Here is an 18615-nt window from a genome sequence, read left to right on the forward strand (position 1 = left end):
ACACACACACACACACACACACACACACACACACACACACACACACACACACACACACACAAAAAATCTGGTATTATTTTGAGTTTCATTTCCATTTTGCAGTTCACCTTTAAAATGAGTGTAGAAAATTCTCCCCTCATTGTGCTAGTATGGAACCTTAGATGAATGCATCCGGTTTTCATTTATGGAGGCCTGGGTTTGAACCATTCAGACAGATTTAATGATCTCAACCTCTTCACAGTTTAGGTATGGAGTATATAAGAAATCGCTGCATGCTTTGACACAGTGCACAGCTTTGGCTTGGCACAGTTCCCCGGCTGGAATATCAGGGGCTTTAAAGGTTAACTTCTATTTTTCACTGTTAAAGAAGTGCATGCAAACTTGCACAATACCCATATGCTAGAACTGGCTTCTAGTGCCAGGCCCACTTCTGGGACATCTATGAGTTTAAAAAAAAAATTAAGTGAGCAATATAAAAGTGGAGGGGAAAAGTCTGTGGCTGATATTCTTAGAGTCATTTAAATAATTCTAAGCTTGACATTTGTATTTTTAATTTTGTTTTTTAGTCTGGACTGTCCTGAAAACATCATTACTAATGGAATACTAGTGGTAATCTTTTTATTTCCTGAGATCTTTCCTGTCCCACACAACAAGTACTTGTATTACTGCTAGCACTAGGAAAACGTGCTGTCCAGTGCTCGAACCACACACTCCTATGGAGAGACAGTCTGGAACTGGGATAGCTGTGAACTCTCTGCTACTCTAGCAGAGTGTCACCTTCTGCCAAAGACTGAAAGTGGTACAGCTGTGAGCACCCAGTATTTCCCACCTCCTAATGCAGGTGTGAGAATTTCCCTAGCCACTACTCCTATGCTGTTCCCTAAAGTGGTTAGTGCTTAATTATTAAAAGTGATAAAACACACACAAGCAGCTTCCCTCAAGCTATTCTCTCTAAAAAGAACCTGTTATCTGAATAGCTTTCCATTCCATTATTCCCCCTCCCTTGAAGAGTACATTACTTTTCTGTTCATACTTGTAAGATGCTCCTATTTTCTCCTCCTTTATACTCCCCAACATGGAAACAATATGTCACAGTCACCATCCCCCCATCTAAGGACTAGATATGATTCCCTTTGTTGTCACTGCTTAATCAACCAGAGGAGTTGATGGAGAACAATGTGACTCATTTAGAATCCCACCTGTGTCACTCTTTGTCATTTATTTGGTCATCTCTGTTACAGTCACGTGAAGTTTCCTGTTTGGAAGTTAATGGGCAGGCAAAGAAGCTAAAGCAACAATCCACAAGTGAGGTTATTGCTTCATGAACTGGCTGTTTATATGTTATGATTCAGTAGTTATAATCAAAGTTAGAAAATGAGTAATCCATTATTAAGGGCTGTTATAAAGAGGACTGTGTTCAGTTGTTCTCCCTGCTCACTGACAGTAGGACAAGAAGTAATGGGCTTAATCTGCACTTTGGGAGATTTAGATTAGATATTAGGAGCCACTTGCCAACTGTAAGGGTAGTTAAGCACTGGACTAGGCTTCCAAGGGAGGTTGTGGAATCCCTATCATTGGAGGTTATTAAGAAGAGATTGGACACACACCTGTCTGGGATGGTCCTGCTCAGGGCTGTCCCTAGCCATTTGGGTGCCCTATGCAGCCCCACCGCGGGGGGGCTGTGTAGGGCTCCAGGACCCCCAGGGTCTGGGAGGCAGGAGCTGTGTGGGGGCCACTTTTGGGGGCACCACAGGTCCAGAGTGGCCCGGGGGATTAGCAGGGGGCTAATGTCGCTCGGGGGAGGGGCCTTGGGGGAAGGGATCCCCCCACTCACCCGCAGTGGTGGGAAGCGGAGCAGCCTGGCCCCAGCCTGCTCCACTTCGCCATCTCCCAGCCGCGGCGCTCTGCTTCCCGCCGCCGGTGAGTGTGGGGGGCGATCCTTTCCCCGCACTCACTGGCGGCGGGAAGTGGAGCGCTGCAGCTGGCGGAGTAGAGTGGGCTGGGGCCGGGTTGCTCTGCTTCCCGCCGCTGCCGGTGAGTGCGGGGTCACTGGGGGAAGAAGTGGAAGGGGTGTGGGGCGGGGACGGAGCAGGGGGGAAGGGTAAGAGGCAGGGTGGAGGGAGTTGTCCGGGGCCCCACACCCCCCTAGGGATGGCCCTGCCCCTTGCGGTGGGGGGGGGGGCAGCTGAGGAATAGTGCTGGTCGCCAGGGCTGGTTCTACTGCGTATGCAGCACGGAGCTGCCTAGGGCCCCATGAAATTTGGGGTACAGATAGAAGGGTGGCCAGGCCAAATTTCAGTGAGTGATGTTGTGACCTGTCACATGGGGTTGTAATGCTGCTTAAATTTCACCTGCCCACTCCTCGATGCAGATTGAGGGGCAGACAGGCCAAAAGGTGTTGCGATCCAGTGTGTGGGAAGTCTGTTTCTGTACTGTGGAGCGTAGGGGAGTCTGCAGAGAACTTGACCCCTGGCAGTACTGGCTTGGCTCATGTGCTGTGTGGATTAGAGACAGGGTACTTTCTGGCTGAGGAGACCTAGGGTCTCTGTGAGAATGGGGACCCAGAACCAGGCCCCTGCCAGGGGAGGAAGGAGTGGAATTTCCCCCCCATCCCATCTCCAAGAAATATCTGAATTGGCACTGAATGGAAGGATCGTTTTTTGCGAACACCATTGCTGCCGCTTGTTAGTGTATGCGCAATGTGCCTCAGGTGGCATGTGACCAGGATTCATCACTGAATTTGGTCCACTGGTTGGATCATTAGCTTCCCTGGGCTGGGCCGGCTACTGACAGGGAGTGCGACATGAATGCTGATCCATGTCCCCCACCATTGCTACTGAGCAGTTATCACAGAAAGACACTGATAAATCAGTCTATTTGAATTGCAAGTAGGACCTTTGGCTTTTATAAGGAGTATGACATAAAGTACAATGCATATCAGAATAGAATGGCAGTGAATAAATGGCTCCCATATCTAGTTTGAATCGTATTTATCCAAAAAAAGCCCCTTTAATCTGAAATTCCTTCTAATCTAAATCTTGGTTAGAGTCCTCCAATTAAAGCACTTACTCAGTGACTCACTGAATTATTTGAATCCTCATTTACCTGAATATTTGTTATGGGATTTTAGATAGATGGGATTTTTAGTATCTTTTGGGGGCAGTCTCTAGATTTACTAAGCAACCACTATTATGAGGACAATGCAAAGAACTCCTCAGTGAATGCAGTGTATAAATCATGCAAAGTTTATTTCTGGGCAACTACTGTTAAGATTCTCCTTGTTCACTCTCTTTTGTCTTTAGAGGAAGAGCTCACACTTACAGTCCAAGGATCCTATGAAGAAACCCAGAAGATTTCATTGGATGCTGACTCCAGCCTCAGGAATAGAGATGCCATTGTGTTTCACTGTGTCAAGAATAACCAAACAAAACTGGATGTTACACTGCCAAAGAAGATGCATGACTGTGTTGTATGTTATCATTAGCCTTAATGAAAATATCGTTTGGAGTAGAATGTAAACAGCAACATCAATCTAATTCATGTGTTTTGGGGAGGGTGAGCCCTTTTCTCCTTGTGAGAAATCACCACCATTTCCACTTTTCTTTTAATTCAGCAGACCTCAGATAAAGAAGAATCCCTGCCTCTGCCTCTAAATTCACTCCCTTTGCAAAAGAAAATAACCATAGCAATGGTGAGTGCTGCAAACCTTTTGGAATAAATATTTTAACTATGTTTAAGTTTTTACTAACGCGAGAAAGTTATTAACATCATAATTGTTGTGCAAAGTGTAGCTGATTATGTAGGTTTATAAAAATTGCTCAGAAATCATCATACTTATTAAAGTACCAAATAGCAACAATCATTTTTTTTTGTCCTGATAACCATTTGAAACCTGCAGCCTTAAGATTCTATACTTAAATGATCTATAAGACTACAAATCCCTCTGTCACACACATGCCAGAATGCATTTATAAAAAATGGGGGTAATGCCTTTTCATTATTGTTGGTGATAAAATGAAATTTCAGTGTACATTGTTTAATTACAATCAGGCCTTCGGTGTTGATTTTCTTCATTAAATTGAAGACAATCACAATTTATTGATAATACTTCTCCCACTATATTCTATCTAACACATGGTATTTTGTTAAACTAACAATTAATATTGCATTCTATTACTAACACCTTGCCACAATAAACCTCCAAATAGAACATGAGACTGTTCCACTTATTACTTTATCCATTGTACATTTGCATTTTTCCATTATCTGCAAATACATTTGCAGTTATTTGAGCATATACTATAATTAGACATTTCAGATATTGCTAATTGGAGAGCAGGCAAAACTCACTCTAAGACTAAGAGAAAGGAAGGTTTAAAAATATGATGATAATTTATCTACTTTCTTAATTTCCAGGACAAAACATTTGACTTGCATGTGAAGGCAAAAGACTGGTAAGATTTCTTATCTTGGTTCTTAGGCATTGTCTACGCTGGCAAATGAAAGACAAAACTTTCGTCCTTCAGAGGTGTTAAAAAACACACAGCCCTGAAAGACAAAAGTTTTGTCGACCACAAGCGAGATGGGTTCCATTGCTTCTCATGCATCATCAAAGGAAATGTTAACTGAGATTCAACCAGTTGTATCTGCACAGGCGTCACTGAAAGCATAATGTGAAGATAATGAGGTTGCACATATGTAACTGAGGCACAATTTGGCTGACAGAACCTTTATTACTGGGTCTGATGCACAAGAAAAAAAGAACACAGCTTGACTTTCAGGTGGAATTTGTAGGGCCAGAAGTCAGGGAAAAAACTTTTTACTTGTAAACTTAGCACGTTTGATATGGAATCACTGAAACAGTAAACATGGAATCCCATGCTGCCATTTCTGCAGTTGCTTTTCGGAGAATAATTGCACTTTAAAAACCAACCAAACATAAAAGAGCACATGATGTGTGTATTATAACACACAATTGGCCAGATTCTGGAGTCCAGGTGAAGGTCTTCCAGCACTAGTTGTGGGTGTGGGCAGGGTGGAAAGGTGACTAAGTCACCTATGTGGTCTCCCAATGCTGGTGCTGCTCTAAACTAGGTCAGACCCCAGGTGCCAATGGCCTGAAGGAGCTTGTGGCTGCTGGGAATCACTGGGATGCAAGGAGTTTTTGGCGATCCCCCATTTCCCCTTTCCCTGCCCTCTGCTCTAGACAAGGGGAGAGAGTGGCTTAGGCACTGCCAGGATGGCTCAACACCACTGGAGAATCCTTTTGTCTTGGAGAAATCTTTCTGTGGCTGGCTAAACAAAGATTCCCTCGGCATAAGCAAGTCTGGCTCAGTATGGTCATTATTTTCATGGGACTCATAAAGCAGAGGTTAGCCAGCAATCTGAAATTTAAACACACACTGACTGATGCTTCCCTTCTCCTCAGATGAACCAATAATCTTGCAAGGTAAAACTAATATTACATGTAATATTGTAAATAGAGCTGGTTGGGAATTTTTGATGAAACGTTATTTCACTGGAAAATGTCAATTCATTGAAATGGACCCTTTCTCATGAAAAGTTTCAGTTTCAGCAAACTTTTTGACTTGAATTTAAAAAAAAAAACGGTTTGAAATTATTGAAATGTTTCATTTCAACATTTTCTTAATGAAAAATTCCAGTTTTCCAGGGTGAAATGTCTTTTTGTTTAAAAATTCAAGCTAATTATAGTACTGTTAAAAATGTTTTTTAAAGGTCAAAAATCTAAACAAAATGTTTCAGAATTATCAAAACAAAGTTCTTCAACTGAAATTTTTTCAGATTTTGTTTTGTGAAATTTTTTGAGATTCTGACTTTTCATCCTGATTCAAGATGGGAATTTTTTTTTTCAAAATCTTGAATTTTTTTGCAGGATGGGAAAAGTTTTTCCTGTCTGCCTATAAATGCAATATCTCATAGAATATTAGTTAGTCAGACTTGATCAGAGAAGACATAGTAAAGCATATGTCACTGCAGCCTTGAAAAAGTTTTTCAGATCTTGACAGTATTCTAGTTTACAAAGAAAAAGGACCACATGAACGATACCCTTCCACTTTCTAGAAAGGAGGAAGAGCTGTGTGCTTAATCTCAATCCAGAAGTGAACTTTATTAGAAAGTCTGAAGAAAATAGATACAGCTGTTTGGGACTTTTTTTGGGTGTGAGGGTTTTTTTCCCTACCATTCTGAAAATATTCAGACATATTTTTACATTCAGAAAATCATTAAAATGACTTTATTTTTAAAGATTAAACTTGGTAAGTGAATGATGTGTGCTTTGCAAAAGTGGCTGGGAATGGAAAATTATAGTAGTCACCCATGAAACATCCATGCTCATGAACTATCATTTCAGCTAATATCCTGTGTAGTTTGCAACCACCAGAGGGCAATGTGACCAAAAGCCTCTTGGGAAATTCTGACATTCTATCCTTTAGGAGTTTTTGAAGACAAACACACAGATATGAATCACCATTTGTGTTTTTGTCTTCTAAGTCCCAATTCTGCAAACACTTAAGCACATGCTTAATTTTACTCACGTGAGGAAATTCATTGGAATTGTCCATGTGCTTAAGTGTTTGCAGGGACAGACACTTAGATTAGCCCGAATGGCCATGAAGATCTACTTGGGAGGGGAGGTCTTGCAGGATCTGTGCCTTAGATTGCAAGCTCTCCGTGCATATGTCTAGGCAACACCTACCACATTTTGGGTGCTAATGTAATATAAACAAATGAAAATAGAACATTGACCTTGCCCAGCATACTTGTTCATTACCAATGTAAGAAGTGCACACAGAGTGGGGTTATCCAGCTTTTTTCTAATAGAAGCAGATTATACACAGAACTACACCTGTACAACTGCACACAAGTCAATGGGGTTTCATGAGTTAGCTGAGGGCAGAATTTGACCAGGTGGTGCAATGGTAGCTGTATCACAATTAAGGTTGTGTTGCAGAATTCAGTTTAACAGGAACACTAAACCTTTTCTTTGTAAACAACCTCATTGCAAGGGCAAAAAACAAAAGATGAAACTATAAACTCGGAGTGCTATTTGAATTTTTCATGGTGGTTTGATGAGAAATAGATTGACACAGGAAAAAATACTAAAAGTTCAAAAATCACCCTTCAAATGAAAAATTGCCAAATTGTCATACTTTCCTTTGTGACCCCTTTTGCAAGAAACCTGAAGCATGCTGGGGCCTATCCTTTGTCCATATTGTTGCTCCTCATGTGCCGGTAATAGAAATATTACCCTCTTTCTTACATTGCTCAGTCTATATACAGGGTGGAAATAGCCTGTCGTGTAAGTCTGATGATGGAGTTTATTGATTGTCTGCTCTATATAGGTCCTAAGTAATAATATATGTGCATACATTTTTTGTCATTGCTGAGCTGATGGATGGGAATCAAAGAAGACGACATTTACTGTGGTTTGTGTTTCAGGCCAAAAGACATGGACGTGCGCTTTGGGTTTAACTTGTGCAAAGAGGAGCAGGACTTCCTGTGTAAAAGGAAGAAGTATGTTGCTGCTGCTGTGAAGAAGGTGCTCCAGCTAGAGGACGACCTGCAGGACCATGAAGTATGTGGAACTGAATTGTGGGTGTCCCCCTCTCTCCTCTTCCCAATGGTAGTGCTGCGCTCAGCTGGTGGCATTTTTCTTACAGGAGCAGTACATCTTCCGAGTAGTCAGGAAGCCTTAGAAGTAAGCAATGGGTTATTTGCTTTCAAGGAGTGCAATGAGTGGCTCCAGGATTAATCAGATATATTAGGCTGCATTTATTGGTAGCTTTGAACAGAGATGACACTCCCTGCACAGGTGCTGACCACTGGCGGGAGAAACAAGTCTAGGAGTTGTACAGCCTGCCGGTGCCTCCTCCCTCCCACACATCCCCAGGCAAAAGTTTGAGGATGTCCAGGGCACTGGGTCCCAGCCACCCACCTCCACCCCCAGCACCATGCAGGGCAGGAGTCCTTTCCCTCCTGTTACCTCCCAAGGGCAGGTCCAGATCTCTGGACGGAGAGACTGGGAGCATAGGAGCTGCCGTAGCAGTATGGTGAGCGAGGTGGGGCAGATCAGATCAGGTGATGTATGTCTTTACAGCCTCTCTACAGTCCCCTGATGTCATGAGTTAGTTTCCTTTTGTACACTGCTCATTTGTATCAAGGAAGGGGGGATGCTTGTCAGGCAGGAGGTTTGTAGTAGACGCTAGGGGAGTGTCTGCAATTGCTGAGTGGAGGTAGTTTGTATGATGGAGGCAGGGTGGGAATATGTCTGTTGTAATGGGGATCTTTGGCTGACTTTATTTTTTAGTTCAAAATGAAAAGTTACACTAAAAAAAATTAACGATTTTTTGGCAAAGGTCAAAATCAAAACAAAACCAACGTTGTTGAAACGAAATGTTCCCATTAATGCAATCTAATTTTTGGGTGGGAGGGTGGGGTATTGAGTTGCAAAAAATGTTGCCCTCTCAAAAATTCTTGGGGGACGGGAAAACTGTTTCCCACCCAGCTCTACTCATTTACTCTTTTCCATGACAAAAGAACAGCAGAGCACATGATGAAATTAAAAGGTAACAAATTTAAATGGGCAGATGAGCATATCTTTCTACACAACATATAATCAGCCATGCAACTCACTGTCACAGGATGTTATGGAAGTAAATGGCTTAGTAAGATTAAGAAGGACATCAAATAATGATCAGGTTGGAGTCAGGAAGCACCCCCATGACAATTCCACTTATTATAAGGTGTTTGTGCATTTTTCTGAAGCCCTGACCAGTGTCAGAGTCAGAATAATGGATTAAAAAACTGTTCCGGTAGGGCAATGCCTATTTTTTTTATGCTGACTTCCAGATGATGCACGTTAGGAAAATTCTAATATAGTGAGTTGATCTCCAATTGTATAATAAAAACAAACAAACAAATCTGAAGCAACAGAATGTGAGCCTTCACTGTCCCATCAGTTAGGAGATAGGAATGGAAGTAGTTAACATAAATCATGTAATTGCTCACAAACTGACATCATTTTATATTGGTATTATCCATGCCTTTACCATTTCCATCTTTCATACAAATCATTTCTTATCTCTGACATTCAGTTGTTTTTCACCTGTCTTCTCCTATGTGTGTTGAGCAGGTGCCGGTGGTGGCAATCACGACAACAGGGGGTGGGACAAGATCATTAACAGCAATGTATGGCAGCCTGTTGGGTCTTCAGAAACTGAATATCTTGGACAGTGTTTCTTACATGACTGGTTTATCGGGCACTACATGGTAAGCTGGACATGAACAACGATTTTATTGGATCTTTCTGCATGCCACTATTTATTTATTTATTTATTAGTTATATAACACTGTTGGTTTGCGTGACACTTTACAGATAAAAAATAAGCCCACATATTTCCCCATGTATCCACTGAGAACAAAAATACCATAAGCTAAGCGGTGGGCAGTCACACTGGCCAACTACCTGTGCCACCTAATGGATACTGTGTGTGTCTTAGAACTCAGAAGTAGAGTTCAAATCACTGTTAAGAATGTATATTTATTTAAATGTCTATTACCTTTCTGTATTATGTCAATTATACCCTAGATCCATCATACTGAATCTTGTCTTTGGGATAGGATTGGAGATAGGAAGATGAAGGGGTGGGATTTTACATCCTGGCCATGCACACTGACCATTCCCTCCTACAGTGGAGTTGGAGGTGTAATTTCCAGTTTGGGTAGACATACCCGCGCTAGCTTCAGCATATTAAAATTACCAGCGTAGCCATGGCTGCACAGACAGCGGGATGGGCTAGCCAACATGAGAACAATCCCATCTGAAACCCTAGGTGTGTACTCAGGGCAGATATCCCATCCCACTGCCATGCAGCCTCAGCTACACTGCTATTTTTAGCAGGCTGTCTCAATAAAAGTTAGTGCTAGTATGTCTGCCCAAGCTGGAAATTATATCTCCATCTCCAGTGTAGGCCTACCCTTATTGTTTAATATCTTATCTCCCTTCCTCAGGACTATGGCAAACTTGTACGAAGATGCTGATTGGTCACACAAGTATCTGGAGGAAGCAATCAATAAAGCTCGGAAGCAAGTGACCAAATGCAAGATTAAGGCTTTTACTTTGGACCGTCTGAAGTACTATTACAATGAGCTGAAAGAGCGGCGCCAACAAGGACACAACACGTCTTTTATAGACTTGTGGGGGCTCATGGTTGAATACATGCTACATGATGAGGTATTGAATATACCATTCTTTTCAGACCTGGTGAACTTCTATTGCTAAAAATGAGCAGAAAATAAACACGGAAAGGGATGCCTATCCAACAACACTGTAGGGTTATTGATGCAAAGAATTTGTTAGAATCTTTTGTTGCAAATAGATACAACTGTATATTCAAATACAAAGACTGTTCTCACTTTAAAAATGTCGCAGACCTATGGGTACCATGGAACCTTAAACTGTTCGAGCCAAGAAATTCCAACATGCCACCCTTTGGCTGCCACTTTTTGTTTTTAAAAATCTGAATCCCTGGGATTCATTTTGTAATTCCGATGCCTATTTGGACATTGCATATGCTCAAACATTCATTTTTGGTTAAAAACTAAATTGACACTGTAAAATTGGCTTCAAGAAGGTGACATAAATCCTAATTACATCACAGACCACTTGTTTCGTATGTGTTTGTAATACTGTCTTATTTCTATACTTTCAGTGTTGTTTTTAGAGCTAGTTGAATTGCAGAAAAGAATATCCCTTGAATGTATTATTGTATGGATTTCACTTGTACTCATTGAGAAATGTATTTGCCAAATGGTATTGGATCAGCTATGCAGCTAGTTAAATCTGTTTTAAAAAAAGTATTTGACAAATGCATTTTTTTGGATGGAAAATGGTGAAATTTGTCAAATATATTCACCAAATATTGGCCAGGTCTTACTGTTTTATATGCATATCTAAAGAATTTTAGAACAGCTAAGGAAGTAAAGCGTGGATTTATTAAATCATTTGGTGCTGGAATAACTCCAAAATGTTTTAAAAACTTAAGGCAATGTCACCTTAGGATGAGTGCCATTAACAAGGTTGAAAATTTTTTGTTTAGAAATAACAGTATTTGAAAACCGACTAAAATAGGTTATTTCCTAATAATTTCTTTTTACAAGCAAAGAAGTTTAATGCATCAGATCCAGTATAATGCATACCTCAGCACTTCTATATCTGGAACATTGCAGCATAACCTGCCTAAGATGATCATAACTTAGACAGCTCCAGTCCCTGCTGCACTCTAGTCACCTGTCTCTTCCCATGAATTTCCCTGTCTGTGCTTGTTTGAATCTACAGTCAAACTGACCACATTTCTTAATAACATGTAAGCATCAAAGAATAGCTGCTGTTACTGGGACTTTTGGCAAGTTTGGAATAGCCTAGACAAACATTTATACACAGCCCAATGAGTTGAGAACATAAAAGGAAACCTGGCTGAAGTTCAGATGTTACATTATAAAAATTCAAATGCACATCCATTTTTTCCTATTAATTATTTTTCTTCAAAAACAGAAAGATAACCATAAACTCTCGGATCAGCGACAGGCAATGAATGAGGGCCAGAATCCGCTGCCCATTTACATGGCTATCAACCTCAAAAACAACTATAGTGCTCAAGATTTTAGAGGTAATGGTGATATTTTAGAGTATGTGATTTATATTCTAAGAAATCTTCATTCATTTTGTGTGATAAACCAGTTCCACTAACATTATAACCCTTTGTCCCTAGCCCCAGACTAACCCTTTTTTAAAGTTCAAAAAACTGTGGATACAGTTTTAAAAAAGAATGTTAAATGTTTTTGTTTGATGCCTGTAGTCTTTTGAGTTCTGACTTGGACCAGAAATGAAAGTTCATTTCTAGCACAGGACATGTCAAGTTCAGAGTTTATCCTCACTACAAAAAGTACCAGAAATCTTTTGACAGAGAGATTTCTAGACACATTTTGTAGAATCAGGAAGTCCCAAGGCGCCTCAGATAAACCTGTGAACTTTTGGGTGCAATGCCAATCAAATATACATCTCATTTATCATTGATTTAACTATGCTTGCTTAGTATGAATAGTCAAGAGGAGAGAAAGCAAATAGAAGTCCTGGGCTTCTTATCAGTGTTGGCCTGAAGGAAATAACCTTTACCTCAGCTATAATGTATGTCTGTTGTATCTGATGATGACGTCACAGCATCACGTGTGTTGTCATGTGGCTGTATAGTTCAGATCTGTGAGGAGCATGAACAGATGTCACACAGGAATGCACAAGTTCCCACTGAAGACTTGGTGTGATGCTTGGTCCTTTTAAAAAAATTTTTTTTCCATCTGTCTTCCTTAAAGTATTTGCAACCTTTACTGATAGTTGCTCTCCATTCAGGTCTCTCCTTGGCTATGTCTTCAAAGTTGTAACAATTTATGCTGCATAAGGTCAGTTTCTGCCTAAGGATGTCTTTGAAGTGTTTTTGTTGACCACCCTTCCTGCATTTTCCAAGTGTCAGCTCACCACAGAGAGCTTTTTTTTTGGGAGACGGTCATTGCCCATTCTGATAACATGACCTATCCCTCTAGAATTTTCCAGAGGCCATTTCTACGCATCTTGTCAAGACAAATTGTTTAGATCAACAAAGGCAGCATACAGTTCAATGTTTTGCTCAGTGCATTTTTCCTGAATCTGCCTCAAAACAAATATCAGGCCTGTGGTGCTCCAAATTCACACTGGGTCTCTGGTAGAAACTTCTGTGATACTGTTTCCACAAGCTGACTGAGAAAAATGCAAACAAGGATTTTACTATCAATAGATAGCACGGAGATATCCTGGTAGTTACCACAGTCAGATTTGTAGCCTTTATTGTTGTACAGATTAACTAGGATTATATCTTTGAAGTCCTGAGGAATTTCCTTGGCTTCCCAGATATTCTTAATGATTTTGTATAGATAGCTGACAGTTTTGGGGCCTGCAAGTTCAAAGATTTCAGCTGGGATGCTGTCTTAACCTGGTGATTTACCTGACTTCATTTGTTCGACAGCTTTTTTCACTTCCTCGGTGATAGATGGCTGGTCAGTTTCTTCATATATGGGGTACTGGGTTGGTTCCTCTAGCACCTGTTGATTGCCCATAGTGGGATGGTTGAGTAGCTCAGTGAAGTTCTACACTTATTTTTCAGAGATGCCTCTTGTCCTTGATTAAGGTAGATCCATCTGAACTCTTTAAAGGAGCTAGTCTGGATTTCAGTGGGCCATAAATGGTCTTCAGGAACTTCTAAAACAACTTTGTGCTCTTAGTATTGGCATATTGCTGTATTTCTTCTGCTTTCTTTTCCCACCAGTTATCCTGTAGAACATAAAGGTGTCTTTGATCCTTGGCTTGCGGATATTTGAACGTATCTTTCTTTGATGTTCATTCTTTGTCTATGTGCCAAGACACAAACACATCTTTTCTTTTCCTTGAGGATCTTTTTGATTTCATCATTGGTTTAATATAACCAATCCTGGTGCTCTCTTTGATTTTTGCTTAGAGTTTCTTCTGAGGCTCGAAGAATGGCTGATTTGAATATATTCCACTTTTTGAGTAGATTATTGGGTGATGATGTAATGCTATCACATTTTTCCTCTAAGTTTTCCCTTAGTTTTTGTTGATGAAATGGATGTCTCAGCTTTGCTTGGTTCAATTTTGATTTAATCTTGTTCAGCATTGTTTCGCTGAACAGCATGTAAATTAAAAATGGCTCTGATCATCCCGTGGTCAGTTCAACAGTTTGTCCCTGGCACTGTTCTGGTGATCTTGATGACCCTAACGCCTCTTTCCCTTATCATGGCAGAATCAATCAGGTGACAGTGCTTTGATCTTGGATGCATCCAAGAGGTTTTATGTCTGTTGGCTTGCCTGAAGATTGTGTTGATAATAACAAACTCATGCTCAGCACACCATTGCTGTTTATTTTTCTGACTCCATTGTTCTTTATTACACCATTCCAAACCTCACTATCTTTTCCAAGTCTGGCATTCTAGTGTCCCAGAAGTATGAGCTTGTCTTCACAGGGTATAGATTTAATTATGTCATCCAAATCAGAATTGGACTGTTCCTTTGTTTGTTCTGTACTGTTCATTGTTGGAGCATAGGCACTTAGAAGACTCTTAGAGCATGATTTTCCAATGGGAAGTTGAGCTATATAAAACTATATAGATGAACAACTATAGCTGAGTACTAATGGGTTTGTTCTGTCCAAGCTCCTTCCACTCCCAAATTGCTGTATTAATGGACCTCAGTCCGTACATGGAGGGACCATCCCCTGCTGATGTATGAGGAAAATTTGCTTTCTAGGCTCATCGGTGTTGCAACCAGTATTGAATAGAAATATAGATAGTAACAAAATCTGATGGTTTTAAAACTATAATTATACACAAAGAAGTTGATGCTGGAAGGTATATTCCACTTGATTTTTTTTCTAGTCATCTGATATGAGTGTCTTTCCCCCACAGTCTAGCACTGCAGTAAAAGCCTTTTTTGTTGCTCTCACTATAGAATGGTTGGAGTTCACTCCCTATGAGGTGGGATTCTGGAAATATGGAGCATTTATTCGCGCAGAAGATTTTGGAAGTGAATTTTTCATGGGAAGACTGATGAAGAAGTTCCCAGAAAGCCGGATTTGCTACATGGAAGGTGACGATTATCTAGAGCAATTGTTAACCTAATAAGAATACAGCTGGGTGTATAACTAGGCATTGGTGAGCAAGTGATCTATCACTGGTGTGGAATCACCTGCCAGAAATCTATGTATGGTACCACCTATGTCACTAACAGATAATGATTTTCCATGTGAATTTAAATTGTCCTAGTGTAACTAAACCTGTTGTATGTTTGGTTTAACTGTGCTCTGAAACCAGGCAACTCACAAACATAGGGCAGCGGCTAGATTCTATATACCTTTACTTGAGTTGATTTGTCCAACATTAGCATTCGCTACCTTTTATATCACAATTATTTGGAATTCAGCCCTTTTCAGTTTTAAAGCCTGACTTGAAACTGACCAGACCACAACAAATTTGAGCCTGACCCAAGCTTGAGATCGTTGAGTTGTTTTCATACCCGACCTAAACCCAACTCTTGCAGTTAAGTCCTGTTGGAGTTGGGTTGGGGGTTGCAAGGGTCTCGTGTGTAATGGGGGTGGAGAAGGTGTGGGAGAGAATGGGAGGGGGCAAGTGGTGCCATTGCCTGCAGAGCCAACAGCTAGTGCACCCCTTGTAGCTGTGCCCAGCGGGAGGATGGTGGTAGTAGCTGGAGCTGCAGGGGTGCTGCACTGCAGCACAGGCTGGTTGTGTCAGTAGCTGAGCAGCAGGCAGATAGGCAGGGTGGGCAGGAGGTGGCTGCTGCTCTCGCTTGCCCTATTGTCTCCTTTTTTCACACCAAGCACATATGGTCTTTTAGGGCTGGCCCTGGTCACTCAACAGGATCTCCAGATCCTCCAGCTGGTAGGTGGAGTGGTCAGGTAGCACCAGGGAATAGTGGCTGGCGACGCTGGGCTTTGCAGTCCCTGCTGCCTCGCAATCACTGGCATCTTTTATCCCCCTACTTTCATGGCGCTGAGCATCTCCATGGGGGCCCAGGATCTCTCAGTGCATGTGGGGGCACTGCATCCACTGGGGGACTTGCAAAGTTTCTGTGTCTGGAGCAGACATGGCTGCTCCCCCTTCAGCATCAGTTCCAGCTGCCCTGAGCCTGGTCCAGTTCCTGTTTCAGTCTTTCAGCGGCTGCCAGGCCCCCAGCATTGTGCCCCATCTGTGACGGCTCCACACTTTGGCTTCCCTGCCCAGGGCTCCAGCAGCACTGGGTTAGCCCTCTGCTCCCCGCACCACCTCCTGCGGGTGCCGCCACACAGACAATGGGGAGCCTGCGCAGCCGAGCCAAGTGTGGAGCTGCCTGCAGGGCGGAAGGGCAGAGTTTTGCTTCCTGCAGCTGCTGCACAGTCCCCAGGAGGGAAGGATGAAAGGAGACACAGTGGCAGCAGGGTTGGGTTCAGGAGGCCTGGCTTGGTAATGTGAAGCAGGGTGTCTTCTCGTTACAGCATTGCCCTCTGTGGACTTAAGTCTACTTGGGCCTAATTTTAAAGCCTAATCCGAACATGACCTGAGCCCGAGAGTTTTGAGTTGTTTTCATAACTGACCTGACCCACACCCGACCATTGTTGTCAGGTTTGGGTGGGGCTGCCAGGGTGTACTTTGCAACATAGTCCAATTGCTAACTTTTAACTATAGCTTGTGAGAAAATGTTAATCAAAACAAGATTTTGACCAAAAATGAAACAGAATATTTTGACTTATTCTGTTCTTTTCCACTTGGCTCTTATTGTAATCCTGATGAATATAGCAACATAGCATTGAAACGTAGCCTAATAAACATCAACATAATTAAACAGAACAGTAATGTTCTGAAACAGTAGAATACAAAACAGCTTTTTAATGCAATCTTCAGAGAGCTAATAATGTTATTCAATTAAATAATAGCAAAGGGAAAAAGAAATTGAGATATTAAAAAAGGAACAAAATATGTATGTTTTTCTGATGAAATATGAAGAAGCTGCAAAGCTGAGATGGGAAGATAACTTGAAAACTGCTACCTTATGTAGTTAAACAATTTAACATTTTCTGAGTCTGACTTTACTTGGAACTAGTTAGCATTTAAAGCTCCTACAGCTGAAGTACTTATAACAGTAGCTCAGATAGGCTCCAGTCTTGCAAACACTTGATTTCAATGGGAATACTCATGCAAATAAGTGTAAGCATATGTGTAAGTGTTTGCAGTATTGGAACTATGCCCACAAAGATGTCTATAAAATTTGGAAGGAAATGTTCAAGGGATAGGACAAAAGGCAGTTTTTAGTTAAAATGCTTCCAAGACTTCATCAAATTAGTTTCTATTGAATCTCTTCCACTTTACAGGCATGTGGAGTGGTATATTTTCCTTGGACGTGATGTACTTCTGGAATTTAGCCTTTGATTCAGAGGACTTCTGGTACAGATGGACTAGAGACCGAGTAAAAGACATTGGTGGGTGGTTTATCTTTTTTATCATCTCATTCACCTGTTGTTTTTGTTTTTCCATACTTGGTACTCCACACTTGTCTGACGTATAAATAATACACTCTCATTTTGAAGAGATTTTAAAGCCTTACTGCAAAGATAGCATGGTCAGAGGGGGAAGGGCAGGAGAGGGATTAAAGGATCTTCTATTGTTGTAAAGCAATCTCTTTGCTTGATTTAGGAGCTGCTTTGCCTTGAGCAAGGGAGATGCAAAAGGAAGTAGGAAAAATATTCAAGTTACCGCCTCAAAAGTTGAGGGAGCAGTGTTGTCTTCATAGAGAGCCCTTGACTCTGCATACTATTCCCTGCACCATACACCAAATCATAGGCGTCAACTCCAGGGGACTCTGGGGCTGGAGCACCCACAGAAAAAAATAGTGGGTGCTCAGCACTCACCAATGGGCCCCGCTGATCAGCTCCTCCCACCCGCCGGTGGGCCCTGCCGATCTGTTCCTCCCCCTCCTCCCCAGCACCTCCTGAATGCGGAACAGCTGTTCAGTAGTGAGCAGGAGGTGCTGGAGAGGGAGAGTGGAGCAGGGGCAGGAAGAGGTGGAGCAAGGGTGGGCACATTTGGTGGAGGGGGGTGGAACGGGGTGGGAAGAGGCAGGGTGGGACGGGAAGAGGCGGGCGGGGGTGGGGACTTGGGGGAAGGGGTGGAGAGGGGGTGGGGTCTAGAGCAGAGCAGGGGTTGAGCACCCCCTGAGAAATCAGAAAGTCGGTGCCTCTGCACCAAATTACAAATGGGACACCATTCTAGTTAAGTCTAAAATATTAGGTTTTAATTGTAAACTTAATGTTATATTTGTGGGTAGTAGTTCATTTAATGTACTGAGTTTTTGTGGGGTTTCTTTATCATTTTGCTCCCACTCTGAGTTTTATTTGGATTCGAGGCCTTAGCTTATTACAGTTATCCTTTTTATGGGTTGGCCAGAAATTCAATTTATGAATGATTGCATTATTATTATTATTATTATTTATTTATTTATTTATTGCTGCAGAGAACTCCCCGCCCCCAAATTAATCTAGACAAACTAAGAATTTTAGATTTCCTCCCTTTCCGCAGAGGAAGATCCTGTTCTGCACATAAAGCCTCATGAGACAGAGACTCGCCTGTTGACTCCTGCAGGCGCCCTTTCTACTGCTTTCCGAGATGTCTTAACAGGGCGCCCAACAATTGCAGAATTCCCCAATTTCCTAAGGGGCTTCCAGATGCACAATGAGTACCTGGAGAATGAGCATTTTTCTTCATGGAAAGGCACAGTAATAAAGCATGGTTTGCAGTGGTATATTTTGAGATGGTTTGGAATGCACTGAGGAGAGCTGAGTGCTGTGGAGAATATGTGGATTTCATGTTTAAATTCCACATCCCCTTCCTCAAGCACTGAAGTTTGAACTAAAGTTCAGTCTGTTGGCTTGTACAGGGCTGAATGTTCATAATGAAATTGCTTTGTTGGGTCTCAGTTAATTTTTTGTTGGGTTGCATGTCACCAGG

General features: G+C 41.7%; 1 protein-coding gene across 1 annotated transcript in view; it reads left to right on the forward strand.

Annotated features, from left to right (window-relative positions):
* LOC112104900 (cytosolic phospholipase A2 epsilon-like) overlaps window positions 1-18615 on the forward strand; it is a 45388-nt gene that overhangs the window by 21586 nt on the left and 5187 nt on the right. The window contains exons 7-18 of the mRNA XM_024197502.1: window positions 567-609; window positions 1242-1305; window positions 3303-3469; window positions 3614-3691; window positions 4417-4454; window positions 7459-7594; window positions 9152-9288; window positions 10030-10252; window positions 11573-11687; window positions 14570-14707; window positions 16983-17090; window positions 18187-18378. Coding sequence (XP_024053270.1) covers window positions 567-609; window positions 1242-1305; window positions 3303-3469; window positions 3614-3691; window positions 4417-4454; window positions 7459-7594; window positions 9152-9288; window positions 10030-10252; window positions 11573-11687; window positions 14570-14707; window positions 16983-17090; window positions 18187-18378 — 1439 coding nt within the window. The remainder of the gene's footprint in view (window positions 1-566; window positions 610-1241; window positions 1306-3302; window positions 3470-3613; window positions 3692-4416; window positions 4455-7458; window positions 7595-9151; window positions 9289-10029; window positions 10253-11572; window positions 11688-14569; window positions 14708-16982; window positions 17091-18186; window positions 18379-18615) is intronic.

Source organism: Terrapene carolina, unplaced genomic scaffold (assembly GCF_002925995.2).
Source record: "Terrapene carolina triunguis isolate 2854851 unplaced genomic scaffold, T_m_triunguis-2.0 Scaffold96, whole genome shotgun sequence".
NCBI lineage: Eukaryota > Metazoa > Chordata > Testudines > Emydidae > Terrapene > Terrapene triunguis.